Source organism: Muntiacus reevesi, chromosome 20, assembly GCF_963930625.1.
Source record: "Muntiacus reevesi chromosome 20, mMunRee1.1, whole genome shotgun sequence".
Taxonomy (NCBI): Eukaryota; Metazoa; Chordata; class Mammalia; order Artiodactyla; family Cervidae; genus Muntiacus; species Muntiacus reevesi.
The window spans coordinates 47369181-47394891 of NC_089268.1; the positions used below are offsets into that span (position 1 = coordinate 47369181).

Here is a 25711-nt window from a genome sequence, read left to right on the forward strand (position 1 = left end):
TGATTAAAAAATAAAATTCCCCATCCTTAGAAGTACCACTGCCCCTTTCCCATTTAAATGCCAGAGCGACCAGGGAGATCAGTGATTCATCTTCTACCCACGACAGGGAGGAAGCGCCTTAGTAGCCCTGATGCCAAGCACACAGGAGCCATCTGACTGGTGAGCAACAGCAATTCCAGAGACCTGAGAGGCTTCAGCTCAGACTTTCTTCTTACACAAAACTTCCTGGCTTGGTTTCCCCCCAAAGCATCACCTAAGACAACTACTTGTGTGTGGCCAGGTCACTTGGGAGATGATTCTAGTTAGAAGCAGGAAGAGGATGAGGAGAAAGATATAGAAGATGATACAGAAGTGTGTTACTGAAGTTGGTGCTATAGGCGATCGGAGCTCCATTTCCCCAGGACCTCTTAAGAAGCACAGAGAACAGTCTCACCAACCTGTCTTGCTAATGTGGGCGAGACAAGAATCTTTATCCACTGGCTACTGTTACCTGGTTGAAGGCGGACCCAGGAGTGTTAACTCACCAACGCTTCCGGGCCGTGCATGGCATGAGCTGAGAGAGCTACCGCTGGGCTTGGGGGCTGGCAAGGTCAGAAGGGCTTCGGGCAGCCTGGCAAACGCAGAGAAGCCATCGGGGAGAAGAGGGGAAGCTTGCATAAAGCTGTTCCCCAGCGAGTCAGACGCTGGAAGGGACGCCGAGGATACGGGTCAGGACACTGAAGGCTTTTGACACACAGGCCAGTGAATGTCTTAGACGCTATAACCCATTCACAGCTGCACATCTTTAGTTCTGTTGGACCACAAGGGTTCTCACAGGGTAAATGGGTGGTAGTGTTCTGGAGCCAGCACTGGTTAAATGCCTCCTCTGTAACAAGTATGCCTCCAGACTGCTTCTCACACAGCTCACATCTGACCTGGGAAAACACATCACTGACTGTGTTACTCTGCCAAGACTACCTTATCAAAACACCACCGATCGGTGGCTTAAACAACAGAATTTATTTCCTCACATTTCCAGGGGCGAGAAGTTCAAGATAAAGTGCTGTGTCTTCGCGTGGTCTTCCCTCTGTATGTGTTGTATCCACATTTCCTCTTTTTACGGGGTGACCAGTCAAACTGGATTAGAGTCCGCCCTCCTGACTTCATTTTAACTTAATTACATCTTTAAAGACCATATCTTCAAATACAGTCCCGTTCTAGGGTACTAGAGGCTAGGGCTTCAACATAGGAATTTTGTGGGAGACACAACATGGCCCATGACATTGACTTTTACATTAAAAAAGTATTTATAATATTTAATTAAAGTACTGCTCATTTGATTTAATATAAAAGTTACCCTGGATTCCTAAAGAGTAACTCCTATAATAAACTCTCTGATTATCAGAAAGGCAAAGTCACACCTTCTAACACCATACACAAAAATAAACAAAAATATACAAGCAGCTCCTGCAGCTTAATTCCAGAAAAATAAATGACCCAATCAAAAAATGGGCCAAAGAACTAAACAGACATTTCTCCAAAGAAGACATACAGATGGCTAACAAACACATGAAAAGATGCTCAACATCACTCATTATCAGAGAAATGCAAATCAAAACCACAATGAGGTACCATTACACGCCAGTCAGGATGGCTGCTATCCAAAAGTCTACAAGCAATAAATGCTGGAGAGGGTGTGGAGAAAAGGGAACCCTCTTACACTGCTGGTGGGAATGCAAACTAGTACAGCCACTATGGAGAACAGTGTGGAGATTCCTTAAAAAACTGGAAATAGAACTGCCACATGACCCAGCAATACCACTTCTGGGCATACATACCGAGCAAAAGAGATCTGAAAGAGACACGTGCACCCCAATGTTCATCACAGCACTGTTTATAATAGCCAGGACATGGAAGCAACCTAGATGCCCAACAGCAGACGAATGGATAAGGAAGCTGTGGTACATATACACCATGGAATATTACTCAGCCGTTAAAAAGAATTCATTTGAATCAGTTCTAATGAGATGGATGAAACTGGAGCCCATTATACAGAGTGAAGTAAGCCAGAAAGATAGACACCAATACAGTATACTAACGCATATATATGGAATTTAAAAAGATGGTAACGATAACCCTATATGCAAAACAGAAAAAGAGACACAGATGTACAGAACAGACTTTTAGACTCTGTGGGAGAAGGCAAGGGTGGGATGTTCTGAGAGAACAGCATTGAAACAAGTATACTATCAAGGGAGAAACAGATCACCAGCCCAGGTGGGATGCATGAGACAAGTGCTCAGGGCCGGTGCACTGGGAAGACCCAGAGGGATGGGGTGGGGAGGGAGGTGGGAGGGGGGATCGGGATGGGGAATACATGTAAATCCATGGCTGATTCATGTCAATGTATGGCAAAAACCACTACAATATTGTAAAGTAATTAGCCTCCAACTAATAAAAATAAATGAAAAAAAAAAAGCAAAGTCATGCTTATCTTCATGACTAGGGTTATGGAAATTACTGATGACTAGTACACACTTACATATTTATATAATTTATTGTACTTCTTGCTTGATATATATAAAGTGATTTCAAACCTTATGGCAATGAGTTAAATAAACATAACTTTATAATGAAGCAGTGTCATAGTTGAAATTGGGACAATTTTAGAAAATGAAACTGTTTGATTTTCTTCTTTCTTCATACATAAGAAATACCTTTGGACTTCCAGAGAGAATTACAGGGACATTTAATCCAGCTGGTTATTTTGTGTCGTATTATTTTCTTTGTCTTTCAGGTACAGGAGAAATTTTTAAATGTGTGTGTGTCACTGATGCTTTATTTAAACATGTAATTCTTTGTTATTTTCAGTATTTTCTTTTTTATGACTTAAATTCAACTGTTCTCTAAATGCATTTCCTGGTCAGTCTGGAATTGACAGTATCTGATGGATACAATCTAGGAAGGAGCGGGAAAGATAAACCAGCCTTGAGGAGGCAAAGTGAATTTTCACAGATGTGCCACTGGCAGTTTCCCATTTGGGTTATACTTTTAGAGGCTGGCACTGAGAATGACTGCAGACTCGAAGACGGCCTTGTCCAGTGTCTTTGTTGTGGTTGACTCTGTTCTGACTATCCCTCCTTCCCCTTTCCCCCTTCTAAACAGCCCCCATTCACCCAAAGAGAATCCTCCTCATCCTTTAGATCCTGCCTTCTAAAGGAAGCTTTCAAACCACTCCAGCCAACATTTTATTTCTCCTGAATTTCCTTAGTACTATCCTCATCCTCGTTTGGCACTGAGTCATGCACTCACCAAGTAATTACTGAGAGCAGCCTGTGTGCCAGGCACTCCGTTCTAGATGATGGCATTAGAGCTGTGAATAAATCAGACCAAAGTCCTGCTCTCATGGAACATTTCAGCAGAGCCAAAGAGGTGAGATCCAGCCAGTCCATCCTAAAGGAAATCAGTCCTGAATATTCATTGGAATAGTCCAATATTCATTGGAATATTCATTGGAGCTGAAACTCCAGTACTTTGGCCACCTGATGCGAAGAGCTGACTCATTGGAAAAGACCCTGATGCTGGGAAAGACTGAAGGCGGGAGGAGAAGGGGACGACAGAGGACGAGATGGTTGGATGGCATCACCGACTCAATGGACACGAGTTTGAGTAAACTCTGGGAGTTGGTGATGGACAGGCAGGCCTGGAGTGCTGCAGGCCATGGGATCACAAAGAGTCAGACACAACTGAGCGACTGAACTGAACTGAACTGAAAGAGGTGAGGGAGATATAAACGACACATGTGTGGGAAGTCATCACAAGTGCTATGCAGTCACATGAAGCTGCGGAAGGACAGTGTGTGGGTGTGGGGGGGGGGGGGGGTGTGGGTGTTTGGGGCGGGTGGCGGTTAGCTCTCCTGGATGGAGCAGTCAGGGAAGAACTCTCAGACCAAGGTACATTTGACCAGCTACATTGGAAAGTGAGGGCACTCATTCCGTGGGTAGCTGAGAGGGCAGTGGTCCGTGCAGAAGGAACAGTGAGTCCTGAGGGCTGCTGCCCAGGGTGGCAGGACAGGGTGAGACAGGCTTTAAATAGCAGCTGTGGATGCGGTTCATCCAGATGGAGTTTTCTTCTTAGGAGGAACTTTTGAACTTAGAAGGTAAAGCTTTTGAATTTGAATCTGAGTAAAATGGGTTCTGAGCAGAGGAATGGTATATTCTCTCACAGTTTCTAAAACGATCGTTCCAGCTGCTGAAGGAACTGAGATGTAGAGAAATAAAAGGGAAGCAGCAAGACTGGCTAGACACTACCGCAATTGTCCAGGTACAAGTAGATGGTAACTCAGGACATCTTTTTAAGTTGTTTCATGCCAGCATTTACCCGTTCCTGTCTGTCTCTAACTCCTTAAGGTCAGAGAGCTTACATTTCTAATTTATGGATTATATGCATGACCCATGCTGTATACATGCCTAACAGCAGACTTAAATCCACATTATCCAAGTAACAGAATGGCATCATTGGAAGCCTGTCATTTACTACTTCTTGAGGACATTTAAACTGTCTAAGTCATAGTCAACATTTGTAAAATTCAACTTAACACGTATTAAATGGAAATGCCTAGCAGACCCACCACTTCCAACAGGAGATGCCCGCTGTGCTTCAGTATAAATCTTCACGCTGCTCCCTGTGAAATTCTGAAAGCTGCACACAACTGGATTGCAACCTATATATTAACCCAACTCATCCCTTTCCTCGGCATCTAAAGCATGTTCTCAAAAATGTTCCTTCCTTACAGTAATCTGTATCATTTTAGCGTCACCCCCAAACCAATTATCACTGCACCTGCAGCCCTAGCTGTAGGGTAAACGTTTAGTTTGGGGGCTGGCTGAGCTGTGGGATTTACACATTCTGAGCAGCAAGTGGCACCATCACAACAACACTAATTTTCGCGAAAAGGACCGGGGATGCCGTAGCCAAAAGCTGAATTATTCCGTCAGAGGCAACCCAAGCATTTAATACTTGGGTTCACCGTCTCCAGAAAGCAGGTGGAACATGGAAGTAGAGAAAGGTAGTGTGACTTTACCCCATCTCATTTGGATCGAGCAGAGGTAAGAGGGAACCCCTGGGGTGTCTGTATCGGGGTTCAACATTCTCCAGCCGGCTTCCTTCTCAAATTCCAGGGCAAGGCCACCTGCCGGGGCGCCCACGGGGCCCAGGGTCCCCCGCCCTGCAGCCAGAGGAGCTGCACGGGCTCAGAGGCTCGGAGACTAGAAACAAGAGCAGCACAGCTCGGAGGAGGAGAGCTCTCCACCCGACAGTCACTCGCCGCCGGGACGCTACGTTTAACCGGCCGAGCAGCGCACTCGCGGCCTCATCCCTGGACCACAGCGGCGCTGGGCCAGCGAGAGCCGGGGCAGAGGGCGCATGCGCGAGGCGTAGCCGCGCCCCCGCCGGCGGAGGCGCGCGGTGAGGGGGCGGGGCCGCGCCACTGCGCACGCGCAGGCGGACACATAAGCGGAAGTGGCGCGCGGGCGCCGGGGATGCGAGCACCTGGCGAGGAGGCGGCGCCTGCGGCGGCGGCGGCTGAGGTGGCAAGTGCCGGAGTGGGCGAGGAGGAGACGCAGGAGGTGATGGCGACGGAGCTGGGGAGGGGGAGACGCTGCGTCTGGCTGAGGCGGCCCCTAGGCTGGGGTCCCCCTTCCAGGTGACCCAGGGCCCCCCCTCCGACCCCCGGGCCTTTCGCCGTGTTTGGGACCCAGCCCTCCTCGTCCCCCCGAGAACCGTGACACGGCCCGCCTGCATCCTCGTGAGGGAGCGGGACGAGGTCGGAAGACAGGGCGCCGGGGCCTGGCTTAACGGAAACCTGCTGGCACGGTCTCCCCTTGTGCCCTCCGGCTGGCGAGAGCTCGCTAGGGCCGGAGTGTGGACCCGCAGGCCCGAGACCAGCTCTAGGAGGGTCTGGTCTGCCAGGCTATTCCCCCGGGCCTCTGGACCCCTGTCAGCCTCCTCCTGGCTTCCTACCACGACAGCGGTTAGAGTTGACAGCTACTTCCCGGTTCAGCAGGACACTCTGGTACTCCGCTGTCCACCTGCAGTGCGAGGTGACTGTCCTCATCGGGTTGTCAAGTTCGTGTCATGACCGTCCGCTCGTACCCTGCAGACTCCTCCAGGCTTTGCCGTTTCACTCCCACCACCTTTTTGTTTTCTGAGACGATGAAAGAAGGAGAAAGGATTTGGTGTTCTGTGTGTGTATCTAGAACTGTTTATTGGATGGACGTTTTTCTAATTGACATAGTTTGGGATTCGGAAGAAAGAGATACAGACTTTTAAAATAATTTAGACAAGTGTTATTTGTACTTAGGGCTTCCCAGGTGGGTCAGCGTTAAGAATCCGGTTGCACTGCAGGTGACAAAGGGTCGATCCCTGGGTCAGGAAAATCCCCTGGAGGAGGAAATGGCAACCCACTCCAGTATTCTTGCCTGGCGAATCCCATGGACAGAGGAACCTCTCAGGCTGCAGTTCAAGAGGACTGAGCAACTAACACTTTTATTTGTACTTAATTTCTTAATATACCTGTTCAATCCTCATTTTAGTTTTTTCCCTTGGGGAAAAAGACTCAGTCAGTTTATTTGCTCAGACGTGTCTGACTCTTTGCGACTCCATGGACTGGAGCACGGCAGGCTTCCCTGTCCATCACCAACTCCTGCAGCTTTCTCAGACTCATGTCCATCGAGTTGGTGATGCCATCCAACCATCTCATCCTCTGTCATCCCCTTCTCCTCCTGCCTTTAATCTTTTCCAGCATCAGGATCTTTTCCAATGTGTTAGTTCTTCACATCAGGTGGCCACAGTATTGGAGCTTCAGCATCAGTCCTTCCAATGAATATTCAGGACTGATTTCCTTTAGGATTGACTGGTTGGATTTCCTTGCAGTCCAAGGGACTCTTCAACACCACAGTTCAAAAGCATCAATTCTTTGGCGCTCATCTTTCTTTATAGCCCAACTCTCACATCCATACATGACTACTGGAAGAACCTTTGCTTTGACTAGACAGACCTTTGTTGGCAAAGTAATGTCTCTGCTTTTTAACATGCTGTCTAGGTTGGTCAGAGCTTTCTTTCCAAGAAGCAAGCATCTTTTATTTTCATGACTGCAGTCACCATCTGCAGTGATTTTGGAGCGCCCCAAAATAAAGTCTCTCACTGTTTCCATTGTTTCCCCTCTGTTTGCCATGAAGTGATGGGACCAGATGCCATGATCTTAGATTTTTGAATGTTGAATTTTAAGCCAGCTTATTCACTCTCCTCTCTCACTTTCATCAAGAGGCTCTTCAGTTCCTCTTCACTTTCTGCCATAAGGGTGGTGTCATCTGCATATCTGAGGTTATTGATATTTCTTCCAGCAATCTGAAAAGGAATAACCTTTAAAAATGAGCACACAGTTTCTTGAACTTTGTCCAGTGGAGTGTGTTCTAAGAAATAGCACAGAATCTTGTTTTTCTCTGTTTTGTAATTATATCCCGCAGGTCATGTTTAATATCCAGAGTCCAGTTAATCTAGCTATAAATGGCAAGATTCTTTTAATTGTAAAGCATAGTGAGGCAAAATACAAAATCAGGTTTTGGTTTTTTTAGGTTATTCACATCATAGAAGCATATTTTCCTTATAGTCTACCTTTTTGTAGTGGGAGACTTTTCTTCTAAAGGTTAAAGAGTAGATTAAGAAGTTAAATTTTACCTCAGTAGGTCATTTTAAATCAATGTTCTCACCATTCATTTATTTTTAAATTTCAATATGTGCTGTAAATGCTACTGTTTTATTCCAGATGATGATTAATGTCAGTCACTGATGCCTGAAATGGAAGGAATACGGCCGTCAGGGTCACAGTTATTGGCGATCAGAGCTCAGTGTCCTCCTCTATCAGTCACATAATCTAAACCAGTGATGTTCTGTTTAGTAAAACATTGCATTCTCAATTCCAGGAAGGGAGAGGAAGTTTAAAAACCTACACAAGAACAGATTTATTTGAATGGTGCTCTACACCCAGGCCAAAACATATGGAAAATAGTTGCTAACTTTTTTGTTTCTTCTACATTCAGACACAACATTTAGGTAAGGTCTTTTAAGGCATGCTTTATAATGAAAGTCATATCTCAAGGGGATCCTGCAAGATGACTTTAAAAGTCTAAACAGAGATGACATTAATTAAGCATGTGGGAAATAAGAACATGTGTAAAAGAAATACAGAAAGGAAGTACAGTAAAAACTTCTTAAAAGTACACCTTGTTCTGTCTAGAAACACGGCAGGTAGCTTGTTCAACAGACATTCTTCGATGCCTGTGTATTACTGTTAGTTACAAGCTGTATTCAGAGCCTTGACCCCAAGTTTAAATTGCAGAACAGGGCCTACTTAATCTCTGTAACTCAGCAGATTAGAAGGGATCTTGAAGAAGTGACTAATTACTGCCGTTTTAAACTTCCGTATCGCAAGGGGGGTGTTTGTTTGGTTTTGTTTTTTCTTTTAAGATTTCCGGATAATTCACTGTCAAAATTATTATCCTCTTCCTTCAAGTAGAGTCTATGTTTTAGTTCCCTCAGGGGTTGTAACAGTCTCTTGTAGGAAAGTAATTTTTTCATAATAAGTTTGTTCTGTGCTTTGTCATACTTCTACACTGTCTTGTCAGCTTTTACATGAATTTATTTTTCAGTTTCTATTAATCCAAAGAGAAGTTGACAGTCATCCGTGGAGCTTTCATGATATTTTTTTTCACAAACTAACAAAAAGTGATGTTTTTTTCACTTTTTACAAACCCAAGAACTTTTTTATTTTTTATTTCTTTTCTCTAAACAGCTTTATTGGGGTATAATTGATACATACAAGAAATGCACATGTTTAATAGATAGAATTGGATGAGTTTGGGCATATGCATACTCCTGAGATCTCATCTCCATATGCAAGGTAATGGACATATCTGTCCCCACCAGAAGTGCCTGTGTCCCCTGGATGTGTGTGTGTGTTGCTATTAAGAATGCTTTACATAAGATCTACCCGCTTAACAAATGATTGCGTGCACAGTCCCACATAGTTAATCACAGGTACTGTGTTACAGGGTCTCTGCAACAGGTGATGTCTAGGGCCAGAGTTATCTGGTGTAACTGAAGCTCCATACCCACTGAACAACTGTACCAAAGACTTTTTAAATTACAATAATGTTCTCCAAAGGAAAACATTTCCTTCTAACTCAAGAGATGCTGTTGCTAAAGCATAGTATCTTTTCTGTAATCTCAGATAAATCTGGATTTTTACATAGGCTACGTATGTTTGACTTTATTTTACAGTGTCTTTAGCAAATAAATTTTACAGTGGGCTTAGTAACTGTAGGAGTCTGGGCCGTTCTTTACTCTTTTCTACGATCAGAGATTGACTTTTAATGTTGAAGATGTTCTGAATGTACTATTGTGGGCTTTAAAAATTATATCCTCACTACAAATGGAAGCATAATAAAGACACCCTTACTTCTTTACTTTGAAATAAATACAAGGTTAGCTTTTGATTTGTTGCTGTGGAGATAAGAATGGTGTGTATTTAGTGGTGTATTCGTCTTTATCTGGTGAAGGTAAATTTTTTAGAGAGTAAACCTATTTTGGTCGATTGGAAGCTTGAAGAGGAGAATTAATGTAAAATATCCAGAGAGAATGACCCTTACCTATATAAATTTCAAAATGTGATCTGAGATAGTATTTGGAGCATAGCACTTCACTTGATGGTCTAAATGTTTTGCTCGAATTGTTTATTTCCTTCTGTAGGACTTGGCTCAGCAGGCAGAAGGAGGACTGAACAAAGGAGAGAAAACCAACAAAGATAACTTGGGTAGCACTGAATGCGGCAAAATAAGAACAATGGATCTCAAGTTCAACAGCTCCAGGAAATACATTTCTATCACTGTCCCCTCCAAAACCCAAGCGATGTCACCACACATCAAGTCTGTAGATGACATTGTAGTGCTTGGCATGAATCTCAGCAGATTCAACAAACTGACTCAGTTCTTCATATGCGTTGCTGGAGTTTTTGTATTTTACCTAATTTATGGATATTTACAGGTAAAAAATTAGTTGTTTATAATATGTTAATTATTTGTAGTACTTGAGCTCATTATGGGCCCTACCAACAGTTTTTCCAAGAGACTTCCCTTCATAGGATAGCAAGTTGATTCACAAATTTGAGTTTCTTAGTATACTAGTAGAAAAGGGCTACTTAAGATAAAATTGGCTGAAAACAGGGATCCAAATTTTAGAGTGAAGTATTTTACATGGGGGAAGGGGAGCCATAGACAATTTTTAAAAACTAAAATTATGAAAAAATATGAAGTGTTATGTTTTGGAAAATGTATAATAAGTAAGTATAACCATATGTTTTTTAAAAGAAAATGATTCAAGTATTGATTGGTGTTTTGGAACACAGTTTTCACATAAAATTGAACAGCACAAACGCTATATTCCCGTTTACTTTTAAATTCCTGGAGCTCAGTAAGAGGTCATTTTGCAAGAATATATCTGGATGTTTAATGTTTTTCCAAGGGTGTGTCTTTAATCCTATACTATTTGAATCATTCTTTACTTTAAGCATCTGTTGTGTTCTCATCCTTGTTGGTTTCCTCTTGTAAACATGCTTTGTGCTCAGTCATGTCCAACTCTTGCAGTCCCATAGACTGTAGCTCTCCAAGCTCCTCTGTCCATGGGATTCTCTAGGCAAGAATACTGGAGTGGGTTGCCAGTGGATTCTCCAGGGCCTCTTCCCTACCCAGGAATTGCACCCGAGTCTCCTGCATTGCAGGCAGACTCTACTGACTGAGCTACAAGGGAAGCCAACTTTGCCAGAACATTATTTTTCTGTGATTTTTGCCTCTGCAAAAAATGTCTAGCATTGACACAGTTTGTCTTGTATTTGTGTTGTTTTATGGGATAATTGTATACATCTGACCAGCAAAGTCCTGACCTTCAAAGACATGAACTGGATGGATAACAATCCAGGCTAGTGTAAGCAGCAGATGTATTCTCAATTGTCAGTTCATTAGTGGATATTTTCAGCCTTTACCAACTTGCTTTTTCTTTGCAGTTCCCTAACATGAGAAATCTTTATAATTCAAGAAAAGGAACATGATGCATTTTCTTAAATGTAGATAATATTTCTGATATTCTTTATAATCAGAGTGATCTTAAAAATTATTATTTGCTTTTCCTTTATCTTATAGAAATGAAATATAAAAGTAAGTTTAAAAATAGAAAATAGAATTGTGACTATTCCTTTGCTTCTAAAAGTGCTATAGGGTGTCTTAGTGTAAAACATGAGCTTTAAAAATCTTAATATTTATATTGATAACTGATTTTTCTACTGGAAGATGATATGAAAATTCAGGTATAACAATAAAGAACAAGACAAAATAGTAACTTTTATCAGATGTTGGATTTTCTTGTCGAGAGGCATTTTCTCCTTTGAAACACCATTGTTACCAAATAGCTTGGGAGCAAAGTTAGCCATTGTAACAGAAAATGAGTTAGAAATTTACAAATTTCGTTAAATTTTTTTCTATTTGATAAATGATCAGGGATTTTAACTTAAAACCAGTATGTTCGAAGTTTCTTTTAAAATTAATAAACTGATTAAATTGTAACATTACTTTTGTGAGAACTGACATTGCTACTAACTCTTCCATAAAACTCCATATTAAAATAATTTAAAGAAAATGGGGTTTTGTAGTAAATTTAGCAATATAGAAGGTGAAATATTTACCTAGTGTCAGGATATTAATAAAGATATTTTTTGTGTTTTTATAAACCAGGTAACTCCTGCTAAATAACTCAGACTTACTTAAACATGAAATCTAAATTTGGCAAATTGCACAGAATCCAAAATGGACAAAATCAGTTCAGGATCTTTTTAGAGCCTATGTTTAGCTTTTCTTTGAACATAAATTTATCCATCAATTTCATCTTTTTAAAAATTTATTTAAAGTATAGCTGAAATGTATATTTATATTATATATTATGTAATTTTTATAATATTTATATATGTGGTAGGTGATTTATTCAGCTAAGCCAGATAACTTTATTAAACAACTTAATGAGATTAAGAATGGCTTATTAACAATTAACAAATTTTTTTCATGATACAACATTATGTTTAGGAAGAGTAACCATTCTTCTATAAGGAAAGTTTTTTATGTAATCTATGATGCAGGAATTCTAAAAAAAAACCATTAACTTGTGAGTTGAATGATTATTTTAATACGGGAAATCAGGCTTGAGGTAGTAGACTTCTAATGAGACTTGCTTTTTAAAACGTGCATGAGTTCTTCAGTCAGCTGCCTCCCTCATTGTTTTGGGCAACTCTCTTAATTTTGGTCTTTTAAAAAAAGAGAAAAACACGCAATGGGGTTACTTCCTAGTTCTTCCTCCCCCACACCTGTTGTGCTGGATGTCTGCCGTCTTTTTAAAGGCATCTGAGCTTCTCTAAGAAGCCTTATGTTTCGATGGTTTGAGGTTCATTTTGCTGTTTTGAGGGGGTGAACCTTGGTTTCTATTAAAATGCTGTGCTTGTATGAATTCATTGTGAGGAGATTGGTCCTCTGCTGAACTTAACAGTGTTCGTGTATCTCTTGACAGGAATTAATATTTTCAGTGGAGGGTTTTAAGCCCTATGGCTGGTATCTTACTTTAGTGCAGTTTGCATTTTACTCCATATTTGGCCTAATAGAACTTCAGCTAATTCAGGACAAAAGGAGAAGGTATGTGGTTTGCTTGTTTTTATTTTTATTTTTTGACAGTTAAGTACATGACTAGTAGTTAGTTTTTTTGTTTTATTATTTTGGGTGCATGGAGTATGTTATATGTGAAATATATATATTTTACATTAATAAAACATTTAATACCCAAGAATTTTCATCAGTGTTGTCAACGTATTAAAAATAGTAAATTTGATATTTCCATTATGTATTGAAAAAAGTAGTATCCCCTGAAGTGCAACATTACCAAAAACTTGCTGAAGGAATTTCCTGATGATCCCCTGGTCAGGACTCTGCACTTCCCTGCAGGGGCCCGGTGCAGTCCCTGGCCAGGGAGCTGAAATCCCACAAGCCACGCAGTGCCCCTGCAAACAGAATGTTGTTCAGAGTCAATAATAAGATAGATTTTCCTAGAACATATTCAGATGTACATGTATGTTCTTATAATGGAAATAGGTGTGATTACTGAAAATTTTATACTACCTAAGAGTGGCCTGATAGGAAATGTCAATACCTATTCTTATACAGGTTTTTTGAAATGGACAGTTAATGCTTTGTTTTGTGGGTTATGTTCCATTTATCACATTTGTAATGACCAGCAGTAGGGATTATATTCATGGACATTAGAGAAATTTCATAATGTTCCTTCCCATCAAAACTTAAACATTTATATGACAGTATCTTTTAAATTAATGACCACCTAGGTTTGAGTAATATCTTGAAATATTTTTCCTGGCATATTGAACAATATGCAATGAAAACTTCGTCTCTTGTATCAGAAGGTGGTAGGGAATTTGAATATAATATTTCCCGGGTAAGTTTAAGTGTGGTCATCCTGTCATGTCAGACCCTAGAATGTGAGTATTTCATACATATATTGGATAGTTTAAGTGTACCAAGGAGATAACAGTGTTGACATTGTCTTCATTGATATAAATGTTTTCTTAAATAGGTGTTTTTGATGTTTGTATGAAGATAACTATAAAATTTTAAATATTTAAATGAGCAACATCAGTATCATTGGTCTAATTTTACCTCTCAACCTCTATATTGCCAATAAATTATTACGGCAGCAATTTTAAAAATGTTTTGATTCCAAGATCTTCTTTATTATTTTCATGCTCTGAAACTCCTCAAGACTTAGCTCAGCCATAGGAGATAGAATAGAAAGTAAGTACATACATCTGTCAAGACTAGTATACGTGGAAGCTTGATGATTCATTATGTATTGCAAACTGCTGGACCTCTGATTGCTTTAAAGTAAAAATATCACAATGCTGTATTTATTAGATGAAAAAAACACAAGATGACGCATCCTCCTAAGTGGTAAATTTTAAAAAGATACAGCTTCCTCTCAGCTACCAAAAGATGGAGAGTGAGCCATCAGTCATGTTTTTCCCAGCATTCAAATCACATGCCCATAACATATTTAAAGACAAAGTCATTTGTGTTTGATGTAAACAGAGGTGAAGAAATTAGGTAGAAGAATTTATAGCCCTATAATAAAATGTAATTATGAATTGAGAACTTTTCATTCTGAGGCACATTAAAACCCTTTTTAGAAAAAAAAAAAAAATCTTTAAAGGTGTATTACAGTGAAAACATGCCCAATCACATATTTCTGAATATGTATCTATCTCTGAATTTATTTAAGTGGCACTGCTCTTTAGACCTCTAATTAGTTGAATTCTTTGCTTAGTTTTTTCTTCTCGTATTTATGTGAATATCCATGAGCGAGCACAGAATTGGGGGTTAGAAAATGTGGATTTGAGCCTCCTGTTAGTTCTGTCAATTCCCCAGGGAAGTTTCTGACATTGTCTCTGTTTCATGTTGAGGATGAAATATGGCGATGTGTGGTATCACATGTCATGGTCTAGAATTCCTTAAGTATACGCCTTGCTATTTCAGTGAAGATGACCTTGTAACTTTGGTGTTAATTTCTCTGTGTGAGTTTTCAGTAAAGATCTGTCAAATTGCTTTTCAAAGAACTATTCAAAGTTACAGCTTCCCCATCATATCTAAAGTAGTAAGTAGTTGGAGTATTCAAGTAGAAACAGTGAGAGTCCTAGAGGCAAGATGGTGAAATCTAGCCTCATTTCACCAGTGAGAAAGCAGACCTGGAGGAGAGCTGGGATTTCCATGAGCTCATGCCCCACGCTGGGACCTTTTGAATTTAGGTTTCCTGAGTTGCAGGCTGGTTTTCCTTCTCCTTTACTGCACTGCTTTTCTAATCTTGTGATTCTTCTGACTTGAATTTTCTGGCCACTGTTTGCAATTTATGAGTGAGGATATTCGCCCCTTCTGACTTCTGTCATCTCCTGGAGAAGCAGTGCTGTAACTCCTTCACTGGTAACCCCCCTGAGGGTTAAACCCCACGGACAGTGTAGAAACCAGTGTCTGTGTACACTGATACGTGGGGGCATGCCCAGTTATTTCCACGTGAATTTTGAATATTGACCACTGTGTTCGTAGTTAAGTGTAAGCAAAGGTCTCAAAATTGAATTGGAATGATACATTTTAATTGAACTTTTCTAGTAAATTATTTTGCCTTATGCATAGCCATGTTTAAAAAAAATGGAATTTTGTTGTCTTGATTTAAACATGAGTACAAATCCCAAAATGAAGACTAGATCTAAATCTGCAACATAAATCTAAAAATGCAACATAATAGAATTATGTGAATGTACAAAGTTATTATTTTAGACCACTGAGTATCTCTTCAAAGTAAGCATATGCTCCCAAGAATAGCCCAAAATTCTGAAGATACCCTATTAAGAGTCTCCTTTAGGAAGTCCAGTTAGAACCCAAAGTAGAACATCTGGGATCACGAGAGAGTCGGATTCCTCATCTGAAAGTTGGTTAACAATTTATAGAATTAATAGCATTGGAGATAAGGCATAAGACATTATAGTAATAAAAATCATCTAGAGTTTTAAACCACCATGGACTTCCTAGAGAAATTCTGCTCTGATTATTGGAGCAGAATGGACAGGTATATTTTTCCTAATGCTAGATGGGAACATTAGGAAAGAACAGCAGTTAGGAGGTAAAGGGAGCTGAAAGTTCACCAAGGCCGCCCTGGGGGCTCGGGCGGGGCCCCTGGGTCAGAAGACCCCGGGAGAAGGAGATGGCGGTCACTCCGGTTTTCTTGCCTGGAGAACCCCATGGACTGAGGATCCTGGTGGGCTGCAGTCCATGGGGTCACAAAAGAGTCGGACACGACTCAGTGACTGAACAGCAGCGGCAAGGTGCTTTTTTACCCTTTTAGGAGCCAGTATTTCTTAAAAATCCATTCTTCTTGTCTACATTTAGTCAAGATGGTTTTTGTATGTAACTGTCACTACTGTTAAAAAACCTTAACTGTAGCAAACATTATACTTTCAGTAAGAATATAAGTAACTCTCTAATGTACTACTCTTTCACACAGTTGAGAGCCCTCACTTATAGTTCATTAAATAAGGGTAAACTGTTATTTTTACCAGCATTCTCTTATACAAGTAAGCAGTGCTATACCTTTAAGAATAGTGATATTTTACCAATATTTCTAGAAGTATTAAACAGAAATTAGAAGAGTAATTAGGAATTTACACATTGTAAGCACATTCTCTTACAGTAGTATAATTGGGTCCCAAAATGAAGATTTTGAAAATTGTCTTTTACAGAATACCAGGAAAAACCTACATGATAATAGCTTTTCTAACTGTGGGTACTATGGGGTTATCAAACACTTCCTTGGGCTACCTGAATTATCCTACCCAAGTCATCTTCAAGTGCTGCAAATTGATTCCTGTTATGCTAGGAGGAGTTTTTATTCAAGGTATAGTAATGATATGTTTTCATACTGTTTGAAGCTAACAGGATATGCTGTGACATCTAGCATTAGGAAAAACATTAAACTTCCGATTAATATCTTTAGTGAACATTCTTGGTATTGTAACAATTCTGAGTGATAATCTAATATAAATAAGATATTATAAAAACACTGATACTTCCCTGATATACCTCAGGATCTGAAACCTTTGGACTTGGGGAAAATCAAAATAGTATTTTGTTTTACTCCTTTTGCCTGGAGTCTACTACATTGCCAAAAGGCCGTATTCATATATTGAAGGCTTAGCTCAGAATTACCCAGAAAGCTCTGTTTTCAACTCTTTGATTTTCCTGCTCTCCAGGGCTCCACTCTCCACCTCTGTTGTACAAATGGATAATTATGATGAAGTACAGCTTAAGCTAAGCAAAAGTGTTCTTTAACCCACTCTGCTGAGCCCCACCTAAGTCACAGGCCTATGAAAGCTGGAGTAAAAGAGGAAGCAGTGATAGTGACACGCTGTGGAGCAAGTTCATATGACTGTCACGAGGAATATTCCTGTTCTGATGACACTATATTTCTCACACAGCCCTGACTGCATTTTATGCGTTATAAACCTTCCCAAAAGAGCCTTTTAAAATGAAAATATGCATGTCAACTGAAACGTATAATTTCAGGATAACAATTCACATAAGAAAAAATCTCAGTTCCTCTTAAAAAATCACATTTAACTCTGTAAATGACTTAACCTGTATAATAATATCTCATTACAATCCTTCCAAAAAGTTACATTATGTAATTTCCTTATTTAAATGTAGATGTACTGAAATAAGTTAATCCTCACCAGTTTAGAAGTTATCTGACTGGAGTTATTTGCAAACTTATATATAGCCTGAATAACTACTCTGGTTACTTTGTAAACTTAGAAACTATAAGAGAATTCATAGGCTTATGTTATAAAATAAAAGAGGCACTAATTCCACAAACCTTTTAAATGTTCTAATTTAATCACTATCATAACAGATGAAAGAAGGATTTTGTGTCTAATTTAAAGGACATTTTGGTGCTCATAGGATAATTTAATTTTCAGAAACTCGTCTGTGACCATCTCATCCCTTGACTAAAATGTTCTTGATCATTTCTGACATTGTATATAAAAAGCAATCCCTGCTGAGCTTGTTAGACACATAGATCCAACACTGTGCTGAGTGGGTAATTGCATAATGAGGTTGACTTACCCTTTATTATACACAGGAAAGCGTTATAATGTTGCAGACGTGTCTGCTGCCTTATGTATGAGCCTCGGCCTGATATGGTTTACCCTAGCTGACAGCACGGTTGCACCAAATTTCAACCTGACAGGTAAGGAGTTTATCTGTCTTCTTGGATTTTGTCAGCGTTTCAGTTCAGAGTAAGAATTTTTACACTTTGATTAGTGTTTTACATAATAGCGTGACATCTGTGGTTCTCATATCTAGCATAAAGTTTTTGGACTCTCATATAAGATGTAGTAAAAGTGTCACAACTCTGAAACATGACCATCGTTTTCAGTACTCTTGTATTTTGACATGACAGGAGGCTGTTTGTCCAGTTAGGATCTCCTGTTTCCAAGTACTTGATAGATCAATCTTTTAAGGACTGAGTTGGAAATAAACACACAAGTTATAGAACCACAGTAGTAATGGTTATTTTCTTAAGAAAGAAAAAAGAAATGTGCACACTTACTTTTCATTGTTTTAACTTCTTTGTGTTCACATCTGCAAAAGAAAGATTATATTTGGAGACTGAGGGGAAAAGTCATTTCAGAGGCATGTGCATGCTTAGTCGTTAAGTCGTGTCTGACTTTTTTGCAACCCCATGGATTGTAGCCCGCCAGGCTCCTCCATCCATGCAATATCTCAGGGAAGAATACTGAAGTGGATTGCCATTTCCTCCTCCAGGAGATCTTCCCAACCCTGGGATCAAACCTGTGGCTCCTGCGTTGCAGGCAGGTTCTTTCTGCCACCTGAGCCACCAGGGATAGGAGTGGTTCACATAAAAAAGAGATAAGAGCCTGCCTCACACGAAGGTAGTGGGAGCGTATAGTGGATGTGAAAGCACCTGCCCATGGGGGTGTGGGTGATGACGATGAGGGAAAAAGGTGGTTTCAGTGGTTCTGTGACTTCTCACCTTATTTGTTCAGTACAGTGTTTCTTTCAGACTTGTAACCTAATCACTAAAGTTCTTAAACTGCCTGACTTCATTTCTGTGCATTATGGAAAGAGCCTTTTAAAATGAAAATGTGTATATAAAATCCATATAAAATCCAGGATAACTGAAAAATAACGATCTCAAGTCCTATTAAAAATCAGTACTTTAAACGTAAAACTATTATTTGACATGATTATTAAACACAATAAGGTGATGGCATTAATGCAATTTATTAATATTAGTTTTGTTTTCTTCGATAATATCACCTACATGCCTGTTACAACTGGATGTGGATAAAAGTACTCTACTGAGCAAGTGTAATTTAAGGTCTGCTATGTTTTTAGCCCAGTTAAATTTCTGATAAGTCTTGATTACTGTTCATCCATTTGAATGAGGAGGTTATTTTTTTCTTGTGCCTTCTTGAAGGTGTGGTCCTCATCTCGCTGGCCCTGTGTGCAGATGCTGTCATTGGGAATGTCCAAGAGAAAGTTATGAAGCTGCATAATGCTTCTAATTCAGAAATGGTAAATGCTCTCGTGCTTTTTCATCACATCAGACAGACTCAAAAATGATGATGTCCTTAGTTTTCTGACAAAACTATAGTACTGAAGACTTGCATTTTTGCATTGCATTTTTAAACTGGTTAATCATCACTATTTTCATAAAAGTAGCACATTCAAGTGTCATACGAAGGTAAAAAGTAAAATACCGTTACCACCACTAACACCTTATGATAAGCATTTGATAATCTTTTTTCCTTTTTGATTTATGGAGTTCGGGGCATGTTAAAAAATTTCTCTGTTGCATCATTTTTATTCTTTCTTTGTATCTGGTATTATGTTCCATCTAGAAGTTTGTAATGTGCATGTAGTTTAGCTTATCTTTTGCTTCGTGGCTTCTGGCTGTGCATTATTATTGAAAAGGGCTTTTCCAACTCTAAAATTTTAAGAATTTTATGCCATTTGCCTCCTAGTTTTATAATCTCCTTATTTATTAAATCTTTGATCCAGCCAAAGCTTTCTAAAAATTTTCTTCCATATGACTATCCACTTGCCCTAGTATCACTTATTGAATAGCTAACTTTTCCAACTTTTATTTTAAATGTCTTCTTCCATCCTCTCATGTTCTGATGCAGGGTTTAGAATTTTATCCTTTCCATTTTGTTTCTGCACCAGAAGCGTATGGCAGCAGCTTTATCACCAGATGTTTACCATCTGTTAGGACTAGCCACCATCGTTCCTTTTGTTTTCCAGAATTTTACTGCCAGTAGTTATTCTTGGGTGTTCATATCCCCAGATAAACTAGAAATCTCATTGGTGTTGTGATTGGCATTGAATAATAAATTAATTTAGGGAGAATGGTATCTATACACTTGATTCTTTCAGTCCAAGAAAGAGGTATGACTTTCCTTTTATTCAAGTGTTTCCTTTAAATGTCCCTTAGACTTTCAAGTTTTCTTTGTATAAATCCAGTTATTTTTTTTATTGAAGTTATTGTTAGGTGTTTCATCTTTTTGCCCTCATTACTGCAAGTAGTATCTTCTCTTCCTGTGTGTCTTCTAACTGGTTGGCATTTGTATGCAGTAAATACATCATGTGTGTGTTTGCGTTAGTTTTACAGCCAACCACCTTGCTAGACAGACAGAGCTCACTGCGCTAAGGGTATGTAGGGCTGGTTACTTTGGGAGCAGAGTGGGGCATCTGTGCAGAGTCCCTGAGAACACAGGAGCCTTCATCTTGGTCAGGAGTTTTCTTGATCATCACCACTCTTCCTGGGTAAGGGAAAGAGCAGAGAATTAATAAACTACAGGTAATTAGAAAGTTAGCGCAATACAGTGGTTCACACGTACACTCTGCTCTAAGATGGCCTTGGTTTATGTCCTCCCTAAACTAGCTCTCCTCTTTCGGGAAGATGACTTACTATCTCTAAGTTTAAGTTTCCCCATCCACACTGGCAGGAAATGATGGTCAGGAGTGCCTGATGCCCCTACTGGACAGTGCAGAGAACTCTCAGTGTTACGTGGCAGCCTGGGGGATGGGGAGTCTGGGGGAGAATGGATCCCTGTGTGTGTGTGGCCAAGTCCCTTCACTGCTCACCTGAAACTATCACACTTTTTGTTAATCGGCTACACCCCAATGCAAAATAAAAAGGTTAAAAAATATATGTATAGCCTGAAAAAAAAAATGCCTGTCTCTTCAGCTAGTTGTGAGAAATAAAAAGAATTACTCTATACAGGGCATCATTAGCACAGTACCTGACACATAGCAAGTTTTGATGTTTGACAGTAACGCTGATTCTGCTTATAAGGAGCATAATAAACCAGGATAGAAAGATTGGTAGGAAAATTGAGAAATCGAATAATAAATATGCCATATGCTGCTTATTTTCATTATATTTTAATAGTCTTTGCAAGCTTAATGTTTGGGTTTTTCATGTCTAATAAGTAGTTTTCAGAGTATCTTTGTCTTGTGTGTGTTTCTAGGATCCCAACACTAAAATCTGGTTTGAATTCAGTAATTAAGCTAAGCAAAAAATGAATGATTAGATAGTCATATATGAAAGGATTAGTTCTGCTGAGTTCTGTTGTACAAGTTACATTATACCTAAAACTTATAAACAGGATCAGCCATCATTTCCAGAAAATTAGGCCATATTGAAACAATGATGTTACTTTTTTTTTTTTGATGTTACTTTTAAAATGGTTTCTTCTACACATTTAATTGAATAGATTAATTGAGCCACATATTGAAAACTATTCATTTCCACCTTTGGTTCAAGAGCACTTTTTTCCACTTTATTTTTCTCTTCTCTAGGTTTTGTATTCGTATTCAATCGGTTTTGTGTACATTTTATTGGGATTGACATGCACTAGTGGATTAGGCCCTGCAGTAACATTTTGTTCAAAGGTAAACACTAATCACATTTTTTAAAATAAACATCTTCCATTAGTTTCCTCTGTATTTCTGATTCCCCATGTTCAAAAAGACTATTTTGTTTAGCTTGATGACTTCTTTAATACAGTATATGTAGCTCAGAAATTATTTTAGAAATGAAATGATTTATATTTAAATTTATTTTATCCTTGCTCTTTTCTATAAGTTAATTTTTAAACTATTCATAATGTATAAGTTGGGAATTTTTAATTTCATCATTATTTTTCCATTAAATCAGAACTAAATAAGAATCTTTGCTTGACTGCATTGTTGAATGGATTATTATTGCTCAAGAAGTTGATTAAAATCTGTAGTTTTATTTCATTTATAATACCTCAGAGTTTGTTTTGCATTTTTCGTTAGAAAAGGTTTTTTATATTTTACAGGATCCAATTCGGACCTATGGTTATGCTTTCCTTTTTTCCCTCACTGGATATTTTGGAATCTCTTTTGTTCTGGCTTTGATTAAAATTTTCGGTGCCCTCCTTGCTGTAACAGGTAAGGATGACATACTTGATTAGATTATGTAATCAGCATGTCCTCCTGGCCACATGCCCCATGCTGCCCAGGCTGGTGTGGTGGCGCCAGCTCCTTGGGACTCCAGTCCCTCCGTCTCTCTGTTCTGCCATCTTCATCCTCCTTCCAGGCAGGAAGGTGGAGAGAACGTGAAAGACACGTCCGTCTCTTTATGTAAACTCCCTAGAAATCGCACTCCTAGAGACAGCACTTCTGCTGACACTTGAATTGACATTTGGTTGACTAAACCCAGTTCCATGACCACACCAACTGTATGTAGGAGAGGCTGGGCAGGTATCCTGGTTTAAAAATGGGATCCTTTTACTAAGGTAGGAGGAAAAATAGTTTTGGGGAGTCAGGCTCTGACACGTGTTTCCAAAACAGTTCTGGTATTCATTCATTCATGCGTTGAACGTTTATGTCCCTGGAACTAGAGTCTGGGAAAGGAGGACCAGTAAGAGAAGGAGCAGAGCAGGCACACAGTCCAGTGGAGGGAGGTGTGCTGGAGCCACGTGCGGAGTCCCTGTCCCCCCGAGTGGGACCGGGGAGGAAGGTTTCTGGCCATAACCCTGAAGGACAGAGGACAGGAAGGATGTTCATGGTTTTATCCGGCTGTGCGCACCGTTAGAGTGTTAGAATGTCCTGTAGATTGTTGCCTTCAAAGAATCTCCCCATTCTACCTAATCCTATCTTCCTTGGAAAAACGTTCCTTGCCAGACCAAGAATGTCTCTCTAAAAGATGGCGAAGCTCCGTGGCATCATGGCCTGCATCGAGTGACTGCAGTTGTACTGTAAAATGCAGCCTCGTTGTTGAATGTCTGTGACCCTGCTGGACTGTGAGCGCCATGGTTGCAGGAGCGGTGACTTCCTTCTGTCTTGTTGTTGTTTCCTTGACACCTCATGTAGATCTTGGCACACACTAGGCTCTGTAAAGATGTGTCAAATAGATGATTTCCAAAGTATTGCCATGATAGTAGGCACATTCTAAAACCAACCTTTTTCTCCCTACAGTGACAACAGGGAGAAAAGCAATGACCATTGTTCTTTCATTTATATTCTTTGCCAAACCATTCACTTTCCAGTAAGTACTTCTCAATTCAACAAGTTTCTCTACCTTTAGGTTCTTTCACATTTCCTCTTAAACAGCCTTACTTTGTCAAGAATCCTTTTCATCTTGACCCACATTTGTGGATGTGTCTTCTGCTGTTTCAGAAATGTATGTAATTATTTTGAAGAAATCATTTTGTACACTTAAATTGCCTAACCAGTCCCAATGCACTTGTGACCCTGTTTCTTGTATAAATGAATGTGAATGATGTGGTGAGATTAAGGGATTCCCCTTGCCCTGGTGCAGATACATAAATTATAAATATCTACATAGATGATTCTTAAGGTTATTTGCTGCCTTGTCCTACAAAGGATTTGAGGTAGAGAAATATTCTGTAAATTGTGCCCTAATGGTTTTCTCAGTTTCTGGCTTCTGGTAGAAGCACTGACTGTTTTTTTTACTGTCTAGTATGTATTTGAAATTAGCATCATTTAAACTTACACTGGTTGGTAATTGAGCAGATTCAGACTTAGACATGATCATTGTATAGTCATCCCTCAGAATGCACAGAGTTCCGGTCCAGGACCCGACATCCAAGGATGCTGAAGTCCCTTTCAGTCAGCCCTTTGCGTCCACAGGTTCCACATATGCACACAGAGGACCGACTGTGTATTTATTAAAAAGAAAAACCACATATAAGTGGACCTGTGCTTTTCAAACCTGTGTTGTTCAAGGGTCAGGTGTGTAAGCGTAAAGGTAACCACACAATAAATTACCATCCCCATACAGTCGGTCTTCCTTATCCACAGGTTCTGCATTTGCAGACTCAACCAACTGCAGAACAAAAATATTCAAGAAAAAAAATTCCAGAAAGTTGCAAAAAGTGCAGTTTGAATTTGCATGGCAGATTCATCGTGTTAGGTCTGATAATAATTTAGAGATGGTTTACAGCATACACAAGGTTGTGCCTAGGCTATATGCAAATGCTTTGCCATTCTATCTAAAAGACCTTAGCATCTGCAGACTTCAGTGTCCTCTGGGCGGAGGGGATGAGTTCTGGAACCAGTGTCCAGCTGATAGCACGGCACCTGGGTGGTTTGTTTTCTGTAAGCGAACTTCTCTTTCTGCGTGGGTTAGGTACCTATAGTATTAATCCACGCCGGTTCTGCTTTCTCAGATGTGCCCCTGTCTGTCTGTGTATTCTAACCCCCACTGAGATAACCATTTGGGCTGCTGTGTTAAATTCCCTGACAGATTTATGTATCCAGTGCTTTAAACATACTTATGAGACTTGTGGTAGGTGTGTTGGACTTTGAATTTACTATTATCCTCAAAACTCAAATGCACTCTATTTAAAATTCTGTAAAATACTTTCCTGACATACATACTTAACATTAAAAATACAGAATTCTATCTACTATGACCTAAATATTATTTGTAAAAATAAAATAAATACTGTTTTAGTGCTATTATTATCGGTATCCAGTAGCAAAGTATTTTATTGAAGAATTTTTGTGAAATCATCAAATTCTATGGTTAGTGATAAATTGTTACTCTGAGATTAATCTTTTTTTTCTTTATTTCTTTCTCTTAGGTATGTGTGGTCTGGTTTCTTAGTTGTCCTTGGTATATTTCTCAATGTTTACAGCAAAAACATGGATAAAATAAGACTGCCATCACCATATGATCTGATAAAGAAGATGGTGGACCTACGGAAGTCAGGGACGTTGGCACAGACTGTATAGGCAGTGATTCGTTCTGTAAAATTCTGTTTGTAAAATGGAATTAATTCATCAATCAACTTTCCGAAGGGACTTATAAAAACCAGAGGCTCTGAAGGCATGCTATCCATTTGTGGATGGATTACATATGTACGTATGAAGTCGGCCTTTCTTTAGAACCCTGTTTGTCTAACCTCCAGAGCAATCATGAGGGCCTCGCCCGGCACACCTTGGACTGAAACTTCAACATGAAGGACTCTTAATGCTTACAGTCTGTTGAGAATTTCACTGAAAATGGACCATGTTGCAAGACTGATTGTATATCATTATGACATATCAAAGAAATTGATATGTAAAAATAGACTGTTTTCCTTTTTCCATTCCATTTTGGTGGTCTTATTTAAATTGAATCTCTGTTGTAAGAGTGAACTGATGATTTAAAGTCCAGAGAGAATAACTTCATTATAAATAAAAATTATTCTGTGATTTTTTTTTTGTAAAAAGAATGTGTTTGATGGAATTTTGTTATAAAGAGGGAAAAAAAAAGGTTGGATTTTGTTATGAAGAGGGAAAGTAAAGTATACTTTAAATCTTAGGCTTTTCTCTGATCATTTAAAAGTATACACTAAATGTGCTTTAATTTTTCTGTGGAATATAGGGGATAGAGGAAGAAGAGTTGTCATCCTGTGTCCTATAAGTATATATATCACAAGGCAGATTTCCATTATTCATCA

At 39.4% G+C, this 25711-nt stretch overlaps 1 protein-coding gene across 6 annotated transcripts; it reads left to right on the plus strand.

Annotated features, from left to right (window-relative positions):
- Positions 1–3908: 3908 nt before the first annotated feature.
- SLC35B3 (solute carrier family 35 member B3) lies at positions 3909–25483 on the plus strand. 6 transcript variants are annotated; one of them, XM_065912352.1, is made up of 11 exons: positions 3911–5606; positions 8831–8938; positions 9787–10080; positions 12643–12764; positions 16424–16578; positions 17824–17931; positions 19186–19283; positions 21573–21665; positions 22079–22190; positions 23220–23289; positions 24851–25483. In XM_065912352.1, exons 3-11 carry the CDS (start codon positions 9880–9882, stop codon positions 24999–25001), a joined length of 1110 nt encoding a protein of 369 aa, XP_065768424.1. In that variant the 5' UTR covers positions 3911–5606; positions 8831–8938; positions 9787–9879; the 3' UTR covers positions 25002–25483. The 6 variants fall into 6 exon arrangements, with proteins under 6 accessions (XP_065768427.1, XP_065768424.1, XP_065768423.1 ...); XM_065912354.1 differs by lacking the exon at positions 3911–5606 and adding an exon at positions 6048–6080; XM_065912353.1 differs by lacking the exon at positions 3911–5606 and adding an exon at positions 7100–8091.
- Positions 25484–25711: the final 228 nt, after the last annotated feature.